The sequence below is a fragment of the Marmota flaviventris genome, chromosome 8 (assembly GCF_047511675.1).
Source record: "Marmota flaviventris isolate mMarFla1 chromosome 8, mMarFla1.hap1, whole genome shotgun sequence".
In the NCBI taxonomy this organism is placed as follows: Eukaryota; Metazoa; Chordata; class Mammalia; order Rodentia; family Sciuridae; genus Marmota; species Marmota flaviventris.
Genome location: NC_092505.1, coordinates 36277665 through 36291654, shown reverse-complemented (window position 1 = coordinate 36291654; position 13990 = coordinate 36277665). Strand labels below are relative to the sequence as shown.

Genomic DNA, 13990 nt, shown 5'->3' with positions numbered 1-13990 from the left:
GCAGTTGAGGCTCTGAGGGGTTTTTTCCTGAGAGGCTGTTTGTTTGGCGTGTTTGGTTCTAAAAATAAAGTTAGTTTCTTTTGACAAGTGGCTCCTGATTGTGCCCAGCCAGACTGCGGCATTTGGTGGCTCGCACGGGGAGCGACTGAGGGTAAGTGAAACTGCTCGCCCCTGAGGGCAGGGCGAGAGGATGGGTAGCCATTTTAAGATTCTTCTTTTGTTATTTTGTTTCACTTTTGTTTTAAGTTGCCTGTCCCTGGAGATGAGTGAGACGGAAGAAAAACCGCTCACATCTGAGGAAAAACTATTTACGTCTGAGGAACAGATAGGGAGAAAGGACGGATGCACATGTCAGGAGGATAGAAAGGCTATAATGACTTTTTGTTGTTCCCTTTTTATCTCATTCTGTCTCGGTTTTGTTTGGCGTCATCTTGTTGGGTTGTATTATAGTAGAAATACGGGATCAGAAATTAGTAAAAAACAAACTGAAAGAGTGTTAAGTAAATTGTTAGAGGAAGGAGGCATCCCAGTAAAATCAATAGCAGTCAGGGCATACGTTGATACAATACAAAAATGTAGCCCATGGCTTTTTAAGGAGGAGTTGTTAAATATATCACAATGGAACCATCATGGTGAAGATTTAAAAAGAATAGAAAAGAAAAGCCCGGGGACTCTGCCAGTTGGCACATTGCCATTGTGGACGTTCGTATCTTGTTTGCTTAGTCCAAAGCCTTCAGTTCAGACAATGGTAGAGGAAGGAGAAGACATAATGATTCAAGTAAAAGAGAAGGTCTCTCAAGTTAGTCAGACAGAGGAAAAGATTCAAGTAAAAAAGAAGGTCTCTCAAGTTAGTCAGACAGAGGAAAAGATTCAAGTAAAAGAGAAGGCCTCTCAAGTTAGTCAGACAGAGAAAGAAAGTGTAAAACAGAAAAAGCCATCAGGGGGAAAGTTACAACAGGAGATTGCTACTAACACCTTTCTATCACCAGAGGGTGTAAGTGTCCAACCAACAGCACCACCTCTACAGGAGACTGCTACTAACACCTTTCTATCACCAGAGGACGTAAGTGTCCAACTAACAAGGCCACCTCCATATGCTGGGAGGTCCCCAACCCCCGCAGTTGATAGTTGGGATCCTGAGACAAGATCTCAAATATTAACATGCCCTGTATTTGAGGCAGGAGGGCAGCGATTTTACCAAGTTTTAAATTTCAAAACAGTGAAGCAGCTAAAAGAGGCTGTAACAACCTATGGTCCTCAAGCACCCTTCACTGTAAGCTTGGTCGAATCCATTAACAACTTGAACATGACGCCAGCAGATTGGGCTAATATGTGTAAAGCTGTGCTAAATGGAGGACAATACCTGTTATGGAAGGTTGCCAATGAGGAATTTTGCAAGGAGACGGCTAGGCGAAATGCAGCAGCTGGTTATCCTCAGAGAAATCTAGATATGTTGTTAGGAAAGGGACCTTATGAGGATCAGCAGCAACAAATGGCATATGATCCTGGCGTATACGCACAAATTGCTGCAGATGCAATTAAGGCATGGAAGACTTTACAAGGACATGGAGGTTTACAAGGTCAATTATCTAAGGTAATACAAGGAGCTAATGAACCTTATGCTGAATTTGTAGATAGGCTTATTCAAACAGCTACCAGAGTTTTTGGGAATACAGAAGCTTGTGGGGGGAGAGAGAGGCTTGTGGAAAGCCGATGGTGGCAGTTGAGGCTCTGAGGGGTTTTTTCCTGAGAGGCTGTTTGTTTGGCGTGTTTGGTTCTAAAAATAAAGTTAGTTTCTTTTGACAAGTGGCTCCTGATTGTGCCCAGCCAGACTGCGGCAAAAATCTTCAACTATCTGTGATAATTTCTTTAGAAAGTAGAAGTAGAACAATTGCAAAATATTGGTATGTTAAATATCTAGTAATTTTTAAAAAAAGAAAATAAAAATAGCTTATATCTTTTAAAAATAGATTTAATAAAGTAGAATAAGGTGCTAATTGGAAAGTTAAAGACACTGGATATCTAAACATGCACTTACTTCTTAATATTATGTTTTATCAGCCAAAATAATTTTTTCCTCATGTTCTTAAACTATTTTAAATTATCTATTAAATTAACTTAATAGTAATTGAAAATATATATATTTTGCCCTTAATATACATGCATTCCATATTTTTGATGTTTTATTTTACATCTTTATGATATTAATTTGCATGTTCAAAATACATCTTTATGATAAGCAAATAAGAAAAGCCTAGAGCGCCTTGTATTATTTTAATATAAGAATTTTTTATTAATTTAAAAATCTTCAATCCCAACTCACAGATATAGGCTCCTCTTGGATTTAAAAACACAGAATTTGTTCCTTATTATTAATAACATAAAACACTATAGTAACATTTTGAATCATTGAATTCAGATGACTGAAATATTTGATTTAATTACTCAATCTTCTATTATAGGACATGAATAAAATATTCCTGTTACTTACAAAAGAAAGCATATTTTGTTAATGAACAAAATGTGTCAGTAATATTTACCATGGGTAACATTGTAACAAATGTATTTTCCTTGAAAATTCAAAAAATATGTTGAGTTTTCTTACAGAGATCTCAAACTAGGCTACTTTTATTAATATAATGAAACATCTTTTGATAACAGACTTAGATTACTTTGTTATTTTAGCATTTGTATCATTTCATCAACTTTTTAAAATATTTTGGACTCCATTAAAATCTGTCCAAGGTACTCACAGGCAAAAACATGCTATTTCGTTAGTCAAAAGAACATTCTATTTTAATTTCTGAAAAATTTAACCTAAAGATAGTTTTTATTTCACCTTTTTGAGTTCTCTTTTTATTCTGTGCCCCTGGACCATAGATAATTCGTAGTAGACAAGATAATTAGATAATCAGCACTTCACAAGTGAGATGCCAGATGAGCAAGATATGTTATTTTAAAATGCTACCAAGAACATATACCTTCCTGACTAATGAGCCTACATAGCCTGAAACATTTAATTGAGTCTTTTCTAAACTAAGTAGAGGAGTATTGAAAGCACAGTTGATAAAATTAACACAGGATAACTTAACCTGACCAGGGATAGACAAGTATACAGGTCGGTGTAAAATGGATTGGGTAGATGGGGTCTTCATTATTTTCTGTTCAAGAATAACACAAGCAGCCAAAAATATAATGATAAAAATCTCTGTCTATATTTGAAAACACTTTTGTTCTGAATCTTGATTACTCACAGTGGAAAAGAAGATATAAACAATAGAATTAGGGAACTCCATATCCACCTACATTGATTCTCTCCTACAATAATAAGATGTTTCTATTTTATTGGGAAGGGGAACTGAAAAGAGAATTGATGGAGTACATTGGATGGTCTGGAAAAGCAGGGAGAACATATAGTTGCCAATTCAGTTATTCAAGGCAAAAACTATTTCTCTTAAAGAAAACAGCACATTACTTAAATTGCTTACAAATACTTTGCTACATTTTAAAATGTAAGATGCTAATAGGAAATATGGATTAACTTTATTATTTCTTGCTGTAATAGGATATATAATCATCCAATATATAGATTGAGATGTAAATTGACCATTTAACTCTTTATAAAGATATAATTTAATAAAATCATTTAACAAGTTTTTCTTCTGTTATTTTAAATGTACATAATGCATTTTTAAATTTAAAGTCATTGCTAACTTGATTTCATATAACACACAATTTTAACACTGTTGTAGTCCCCCCTAAATCCCTCCCACTCTTCTTCTCTTCCCTATGTTATTGCTTAGATTGAATTATTTTGGACTTACATGTGGAGTCTCCTCTATAAGCTATCATAAGTACATTATTTACTATTTTAAATATTAATGGTCCATGTGTGTAAACAACTATTAAATTTATGAACATAGCTGGACAATATTAAATATGAAGTACTAAATAAATAGTAATGATAGCATAATATTTCATGATTTAATGAAATATATAAAATGTATTTTAACACACACACACATTTTGTTTTTCAGTGAGGCCCTTATTTTACCACGTAGGCAGTTCACACCATAGTACAAAAGTCCTAGGGGAAAAAATTGTCATATTTTACTAATCTGTCTTTTGTGTTCTTTATTTTCAATAACAGAAAATGGTGTAATTTTTGTCAATGTCACATATAGAAAATGAGCATTCAGTTATGTTCTTTTCTGCATTCTATGCATAATTCTTTCAGTTAGTGCAGACATCATTCCTACAGAGAATTAAATAAAATCTGACTCATACAATCTCTTCTAAAAATTAAATCAGACAAATAAAAAAATAAAAAAAGTTATTGTTTCAAAGAGATCTGTGTAAAAAATAGAAAGATGAATAAGAGTTTTCATCTTGAACACAAAAACAAAAGCATGACTTTCACAGCTTTTCAGTTGGAAAATAATCATTTACCTATTATTTGAAATTTGCAAGCTTTTGTGGTTCATAGCAAAATGTCTGCAGTTTTTTAAAGTTTAGTTTTAAACTCTCATTAAAGTGGCAGTATTTAAATTTATAATTAATGTTTTATAAAAAATACATGTTACTGTGATATATTTTATAGGCTAAAACCTTCTAAATTATATAAAATAAGGTAACATGGTTAAAAACTTAACCCTAATATAATACCTCCTACTACTTTTTTTAATCATTCTTATTTTTACACTCCTTGGCACCAGGTGTTCAACTCTCTCATTTCCTGTCAAACTTAACTTTCCACAACAGCACAGTATTTTTGTATAGTGATCATAAAGGTTTCCATTATTGTAAGGATATATAGCTTCCCTTTTTACACACCACAGAAAAAAATGCTCTCTTCTCTGGGGGTTCCAAAATGCTACATGTTTCTCCATTTAGATTGAACTCTGAGGTCATTCACAATAGGAATATTGTTAAGCAAAGGGGAAATCCGAAACTATGCTAAACCTACCACTTTTTTTTTCCAAGTCTCCTTTCTAGCTTCCCCTCTCAAATCCTTAGAAATTTGTACATCATGTATTTGCACGTGTGTACTTTTATGAAGCTATGATCTACTGTCCCTAGAAACAAACACCAAAGTATTATCATCATCCTTAGGTGTTTATGGAGAATTTAATAATTTACTCAATTTGCTCTAATTTTAATGCTGACTGTCGCTGAGTGCCCCATCACTACCTTCCACTCATTTCATCTCTGGGGAATGTTCTGTATCCTTAAGGGAACATTTAGCATTACCATCAGTTAGCTTTAATTAACTTCACATACATGAATGATGGGATACTAGATGCTAAGAAAAATAATTTAAATAGATCTGGTTTCTGCCTTCTAGCCACTTACATATTAAACCATGATAGAATGAGATGCTATTCTTAATTGGGCAGTCATTAGAAGTGCAGAATATTTCAAGTAAAAATTTAAAAATTAGTCAATTCAATTGCTTTCCTCCATGAAATTTTGCTTAATTATGCACAATAATATATGGTAAGCAAACAGCTAAAAATTAGTAGTGTATATAATGTACTTTTGAATTTCCAAGGTAACCTTGGTAGCAGACACTTGGCACCTTTAAGCTAGGCTTAAAGAATCTCAACATGCTAGGCCTGGTGGCATATACCTGTATTCCCAGTGGATCAGGAAGCTGAGTGAGGCAGGAAGATTAAGAGTTAAAAGCCAGTCTCAGCCACAGGGAGGTGCTAAGCAACTCATTAAGACCCTGTCTCAAAATAAAACACAAAGTAGGGCTGGGGATATGGTTCAGCTGTCAAACACCACTGAGTTCAATCCCCAGTACTCCTCCCCCCAAAAAAAACCTCAACAAGCATAAACCATCCTCTAGCATATAAACAATAATCATATAAAGGTACTATGACTGTGGGTGGAAACAGATAATGTCAAGTCTAACCCATAATTGATGATGAAACAATACAAAGATCAAGACACTCAACAACCACAAAAATTAGCACTATTAATTAGTGTATCTTCATAATTACAAATCCTCTTCTGCTTTACCATTCATTTTCCATGTAAAATTTCAAATACACCCATCACTAAAATGTTCCTAATCTGGACAGCACTTAATTCAGAGTATTTTATGAAAACCAGCACAAGCCTGAATCCTGTAACAAGTCTCGTTTCTTGCCTACACCCAATAATTCATCTGACATGTCTTCTTCTTCACCACAGAAAACTTAATAAATCTAAACTTGCCTGAGAATTGGTAGAATCTGGGGATGCCATTAGTCTTCAAAACTTCTTATAATTTAATCTCTAATATTTCTTCTATCATATGTTGAAATTTACAGTTAAATAAGCGATTATAAGCCTGTAATCACTTTGTTTGATATATATGTATAAAAGCTCAAAATTATTATGCTGATGATCTGGGTGTTCTAAAAATATCAAATAACATAATTTTTATATTTTAAAAGAACTTTTGATGAAATAAGAAGAAATAGGGAAGGCAGTTGACATTTATCTTAAGTCCATTAAATGCCACAAACTAGATTTAAGTTGTCTTGTTATAGGAATTAATTGTCTAACTTATAATCAAAGTTCAAGCAGTTTCAGTAATTCTCCAAGGTCACTCTATAAATTAATGTGCTGAATTTTGGAGATAATCTCCATTTGGGGTTCTAAAATGTGCTTGTTGCTGAATCTGCTTTGAGGAGGAGAAGACCGTTTAGTGAACTAATCCAATACAAATTCTTTTTTAAAATTATAATAATTCAAATAGCTAATAACATAAGAATAATTAGAAAGCAATGGACATATTATAATTAGATAACATTTTCTCAATCAAAAGTTAAATGAAATAGTTTCTCCTTGATACTTCTCCAGTCTTTTATCCTAATACTTACTTTATGTTATGCCATTCTCAAGTTGTAACACTGGTATCCTTTGAAAGGAAAGTGACCACAACACTCAGAGCAACCAAGAGATTTTTAATGCAGTAGTGCAACAGAGGAGAAGAGAGAGAGAGAGAGAGGGGAGAGAGAGAGAGAGAGAGAGAACGAGAACACGCGCAAAGGAGACAGAGCAAGAGAGAGAGAGAGAGAGAGAGAGGGAGAGAGCAAGAGAGAGGGGCCCGGCAGGAAGTAGTTTTTATAGCCCAAATCTAATAGGGTCTCTGGGTTTGCAAGCTGCCTTGTTGGCACACAAGGGAGTTAAGTGCTTGGCCTTGAGGAGGGGGGTTGAATGTTCGCCTTGGGGGGGGGGGGGCTTGGGCGTTTGGCCTTGAAGCAAACATGTGATAAAGAACCAGATGGAGGGCTAGAGAAGCCAGGTCATCCTGCAGCTAACTTTGTTTGGCATGCCCTGCAGATAGCTTACTCAGCCTGTCCTGCATCTAACATCCTTGCTATTCCGAAATAAAAATACTAAGCATAGTCCCAACTCAGGAAGTTTTTCTTGCAGTGCACGCACACACACACACACTCACACAGTCACTCACTTTTCTTCCATTTCCATATCCTTATTACCTCCACTAGTTTATTTTTCCTGCATAGTACTTATCATTATATGATACACTATATGTTGTATTTATTTATATTGTTTTTCTGTCATTCATATCTAGAATGGATGGCATAAAAGAAATAGGGTCTTTTGTGTCGATAGTGTTGATGATGATTTTGACAAGGAGACAATTTCAATTTGTTTTATCGTTCTTCTTTCTTGTTCTGTCTATAACTGCAATGCCCAAAACTATGATCATGACATAATAGACACTCAATAAATTCTTGCTGATTAAACAAATGAGAAAAAAAAATGCAATGAGACATGATAGAAAACCAATATTTAGATTTCAGCAATTTTGGATTCAATGTAATTGTATGACAGACAAATTCTAAATGGATATTATAATTTTATCACAGATAGTAAAAGCAATGAAAAATCTTCATCATGCAATTTGGAAAATATGAACTCCTGTCTTCTATTTTCTACTTTGTCTTATTTATATCAGTCCCTCCAGCTTTATTTTGGTAAAATACATATGAACCATTTCCTATATCCTTAGTACCTTGCTAATATTAAAACTGCTATGATCAAAAGTCTACCATTCTCTAGTTGTCTGACTCACCCTCCAAACTCTTTGGGCTTCAGGTGTAACTTATGACTAATCAAGGTAACAGCTCACACAGCTTTTTGGGCTGTGAGAGTTAATGCTCTGAGAGCATTTAGCACTGCTAACTTGGAGTCACACACTTAACATTACTATTATTCATTGTAAATAACAATGATGATGATGATGATGATGTGCCTCTATGTTGAAACAGAGTTAGAATACCTAATAGGAAGGGTTTAAAACTACTTTAATTTAAAAAGCATAGCCAGGAAACCAAGTTTGCCTATTACAAAATTGATTTAATATAGCCACGCTACTTCTCCCCCACCACCATGCATACACATACATCATGCCTGAATTTTAAACATAATTAGGAATATTAACTTTATGAGATCTCCATTATTTTCCTTCATTGTCAAAATGACACTCAGACCAGGAGTACTTCCCTTTGAACGTGATTAATACTAATGAGCATAGATTTTGCTGCACATTTGCTGTAATTTCAGGTAATTTTGAAATGATTTTAAATGCAGATGAGATTTGCTGCTGAGATAAAGAAGGGAGCAGTAGAGTTTTACTTACAGTGGATTTCTAGCACCTGCATGGCTACCTGAGGGGTGGCATTGAGGGATTCGTGGTCTACTCTGCAGATTACAGCCACTCCATCATCACTCCGGTCCACTCGAAAATCCAGTGTGCTACTGACAGTGAAAGTCTTGCGATTTGCATCCTCTTCTTTCAAATATTTTACATCTGTAAATAAAATCTGAGTATAAAAATCTTGTGACATCTTTCAATGTGTAACACATTACGTACTCAAGACATGGAAAACAACTCTTCTTGCCTGTATGGATTTTAAAAAGCAATTATTCTTAGTTTTGTATTTAAAGTATCTCAATTTGCTAAAAAATATGTAACTACTTAAAAACAAACAGGAAGGTTTAAGTACAAATATAGAACAGAATGGTGGCACACACAGCATTGTTCTTTCTTTGGTGTTAAGTTTAACCTATATTACAATAAGTTAAAAAATACTTTTTGTAGTCCATTTGAAAAATGGAGGTCACTTACAAAAGAAGTCTCCCCTTTCTCTCAGAAGTTTCACTAAAATATTTTCTTACTTCTCTGAGTCACAAACGCAGTTGGGAAGAGCAAATTCCTGGCTATCTGGCTAGGTTTTGAAGCACAATCTATTTTCCCTCTGATTTTCACATAAGCAACATAAGGCAAACACAAAATTGCTCAAGAAAACTTAAGATGAGACAGTCGTGATCTTTGGCAAAGAAATGATGGAGCAGTCATCTGAACATTTTCAATATTTAAATACATAGATGCAGTGAGATCGAGAAAGTGTTCTTCCCTTGACTGAGAATTCCTTTTCAGCACCAGTGAGAATATTTTCCTCAAGATGTGAATTCACTTACTGATATGGTGCACTAAGGGATTATTTCTTCTGTGAGAATAAATGGTTTAATAATATTTTTACTTAATTTATAATTTCTCAAGTCTGAAGTAGCTGATATGAAGAGGGCAATTTCAACAGTTTAGAAACCAAAATGCTAGACTAAGGTCAAGAAATGATTATAACAAGATCTTGAATTGAGAAGAAAATGTGTTCAGTTCTTATGATTTTTTTCATTTTTACCATCATACAATATCAAATGAACAATTATATTTTCTAGAAATTAGTTCTTCACATACAGCCCATATTTTATTTTACTGTGGATTAAAAAATGTCTAAAGATATTTCAAAATATTTTAGTGACAACAATCAACTAATCTCAACTCAGTTGCTCCATTTTTCTTTCTTTGAATACTTTTAAAATAACATTGAATTTGATGTATTTATGAGTATATACTCATCAATTGTATGTGTGTGTATATGTATGTGTGTGTGTGTGTGTGTGTGTGTGTGTGTATATATATATATATATATATATATATATATATATATATAATTGCATTTTACTCTTTTCCAGAGAAATATGACTTAAAGTTACTGATTGACTTTTAAAAGCAAGGAAACCATAAATACTAGAAAAAAATAAATCCTGTTAAATGATACATATCTTGTTTTGAAAACATATATGATTATGATTCAGTTCACACATTAGGAAAAAAATAACATATTTTAACCATAAAAAGTTTTATAGATCTTAGATAATTTTGGAGACGAAGGAAATCTAACAGAAAATTGGAAAGAAACAAAAATATCAATTCTGTCTTTTTTGCTATACAGGGTTTATATAGCATTTTCGTAAGCATAAAATATAATATCTCAATTCATTTATGCTGAAATAATTTCATGAGATTTTCCATTTGTAAATTACAAAAGATTTCAGGCAAAATGACCTCCTTTACATCAAATTATAAAAAATAATGCAAATATATTTATAGTTCTTTATTAATATTAAAAATTAGGAGATTCTTTGAGTTTTCATGTCTCACAAATTTATACAAAGCTGTGTCACTTTTACATTTCATTTTCTTTCCTATAATTCTATGCTCAATATTTACTTGCTCCTAGCTTTAAGCAGTGTCAAAGTAAGAAAATTTAGATCTTTTTGACATTTTTGTAAAGGATCAGATGATTGTGTTGGTATGGGTTTGTCTCTGTGTCTTCTATTCTGTACAATTTGTCTAGGTGTCTGTTTTTATGCTGGAACTATGCAGGTTTTGTTACTATGACTCTATAGTATAATTTGAAGTATAATTTGTTACTATGGCTCTATAGTATAATTTGTGATACCTCCAGCATTTTTTAATTTTTTTGGCTTAAAGTTACTTTGACTATTATGGGTCTTTTGTTCTTTCAAATCAATTTTAGGACTATTTTTCTAGTTCTGTGAAATATTGGTATTTTGATGGGGATTGCATTGAATCTGTATATTCCTTTTTGTACTATGGCCATTTTAACAATATTAATTCTTTGTATCTATAAACATGGGTGATCTTTCTAAAAAAAAAAGAAAATTTAGAACTCTTGACAAACCATTTTTAAAATTATACAATATATGGAAATTATTCTAAAGTATTGCTGCTGTTTAACACCTGCATTTAGGAATTCAAACATCTGCTTCCTTTAGTTATTCCATTACAAAAGTATCATTTAATGTAATATTAATTGGACACATAAAATTTGATAGCAATTGTATACAACATGAAATTTTAATGAGCATCATTTAAGTAAAATAAACACAAGTTTAATTTGTTGCTTTTAATAGGCTGTGTGACAGCTAATGGGGTTACTATAGAAGCCACAAATGATCAGGAAAAAACACTGACATAAGGCAATCATGATATGTTCTTTCATATTTGATGCTGACCTCCTTCCCCAAGCAAACAGAGAAAAAATGGTACCTAAAATGTATCTTCATTTTACCTTCTATCTTTTCAAAATACCTGGTTGGGTTAGACAGTAATAGAGTCAAAAGAAGTTTTCTTTATGTTAAATGGTCTATTTGCTGATTCCATGAGTATTCTTATTTCACATAAGATGTTTTTGAGTTTCCATTCCCTTTGGCATGTCATATAATATGTTCAAAATGAAATGTGCATACCAGTCAACATCAGATCTTGTTACAATGTGAATTCTTACTCAGTTGGTACAAGTGCTGTGCTTGAGATTCAGTCTCTGGCCCACAGACCATGTTCTGAGGGGCAAGTGTATAAGGGATTCTTTACATAAGTAATATAGCTGAATCTAGAGAGGACATTTTGAGACTTACTAATCCCATTTCTCTCTCTCTCTCTCTCTTTTTTTTATTGGCTGTCTTCCAAAACTTCCATTTTACCTTTACTCCTTATTATATTTATATTTCTTCTTCTTTTGTGTTTTCCACAATATACCTTATGTAACATATGTCATAATATGTTGGTGGAATGGCTAGTCAAAACTGAGGGCCAAAAATAAATAGGAATTTGTAGAATATATTTTCTTCATAATCCTTAAAGCCAATCTTACATCTTCTTCCAGTGGACCTTGTTAACTTCTTTTAAATAGATTTGTTTTAAATAGTCAGAAGTGTAGTCCCTTTTATGGATGGTAGTTGGCAACTGGCTTTGAGGAGATATGGCAGAATTTTCTGAGGATATGGAAATCCTCATATTCAAATAGGAGCCTGGTTTATCAATTTGTCAAAATATTACAGTTAATATAATTTCAATTCAATGTTGGTAGATTTGGCCTGAAAAAGAAGAACCGAGAGAATATGATAATAAAAGCAATTGTGTGGAGTGTAGGTAATCACACATGAAGCAATTGTTGACTGAATGTTGATAATTTTAAAACTGACTGATGACCAAATCCTCTCTCATATTGTTATGTATATTTTGTTCATATGAGAAATTATTTTAAAAAATTAAAATGTGCCTAGGAGAAAATTCCTTAGGCATGCCTCTCAACAAAAAGGATTTTTTAAACTTTTATGACAATAATAAAATAAAATATCAAAATAAAGTATCAAAATAAAAAAATTCAATGAGATCTTATATTGTTTTCTTTATGAAACTTGGACTGTGGAATAGCACTCTCCTTATATTCAGAGTATTAGATCTTTTGTCTTACCAAGAGTTAAGGTGGAAAAGAATTACTGATTGATGTCTGAGTTAGACTTCTGGAGTCCTCAAAATAAATGAGTTTAAAAGTTCTGAGCTAGTTTATCTGAGAAACAAAGCGCAGTTCATCATCTAGTCTTGTTGACATTCAAATCTTTTCGTAAAATGTCAGATCTCAGGAGATATCACCATTTCCCTCTCTCTTAGATTTAGATTACTGGGCCACCTGCCTCTATATCTACATTCTGACAACATTTAGACTAGAGTTTTAGAAAGAAAATCCTCTTAAGTGAAGTACCTAGGGAAGTTGCCTTGTCTCCACAGTGGTTAGAACACACCCTGAGAAGCACAATCTAAACTATTCTGATTCATTTGCTCTTTTCACTTTTGTGGTTTTGATGCCATTTAGAAAGACCTGAAAGAAGCTGCGTCTACTTTTCTAAAGACAGACTGTATGCCTGGATCTTGATGTAGACCTCTGTGTCAACCAGGCAAGCAGAGCAGGCCAGTTCTTTGTAATCCATTGCAAAGTTAATAGGTCACACTGGGAACAAGGCAGACTTAGACACAGCCTCTTCACACTGAAAGAACTGCACTTGCTTTTGGATATAATGCTTAGGAATGATGTAGGATATCAGATGGCACCTCCCATTTGGGCCTTGAATTCTTTGTCCAGGAGCAAAACATAGGGTCTCTGTATTAACCCCAGGAAGCTTATTTAGCAATTGAATTTTATTATTATAATGTCATGGTTCATAAAAGCAATTCTTCCTAATTTCAGAGGCAAGGATTGTAGAAGTTAGTGGTTAATGATGAATTACATGATAATTTCAGTGGGAGAAATCAAGGAACTTATTCTGAATCCACATCACTGCTATAAATATTATCTGAGGCCCTCATCAGTAAGCTGTATGATGCCCTCTTGTCACTGAGAATAGAAAATGTGCACATTGTATGTGACTCAATCTTTTTGTCGAATGATAGATATGACCTTATTAGAGGACCAGGCATGTTTATTCACTGCTTAACAGACACTCTATAGATTAAATTTCCTACAAATAACTATATTATTTTAACAAGATGACCAAATCCCTATTTTTTCTGGATATAAAAGTAACTTTATGTGAATTACTCATTCAGTAACTTAGAGCATATTTTGAAGCCTATTTGTCTTAGAGGAAATATCAGTTCTTACTTTTCAGCTTAAAGTGCTATTTTATAAAAGTTCTAAAAAAATGTTTAAGCAAAATTTTTAATTTTATATTTGCTTTAAACATTCCCCATATAAAACATAGTGAAGTCACATGTTACACAGTAGAACATTAACAATCACTTTCTTTTTCTTTTTCATTTTAA

General features: G+C 33.2%; 1 protein-coding gene across 2 annotated transcripts in view; it reads right to left on the bottom strand.

Annotated features, from left to right (window-relative positions):
* The window catches only part of Cadm2 (cell adhesion molecule 2), a 157851-nt gene that overhangs the window by 125857 nt on the left and 18004 nt on the right, over nucleotides 1-13990 (bottom strand). For both annotated transcript variants that reach the window (XM_027929173.2, XM_027929175.2), the window contains exon 3: nucleotides 8660-8830. In XM_027929173.2, the coding sequence (XP_027784974.2) occupies nucleotides 8660-8830 (171 nt within the window). The remainder of the gene's footprint in view (nucleotides 1-8659; nucleotides 8831-13990) is intronic.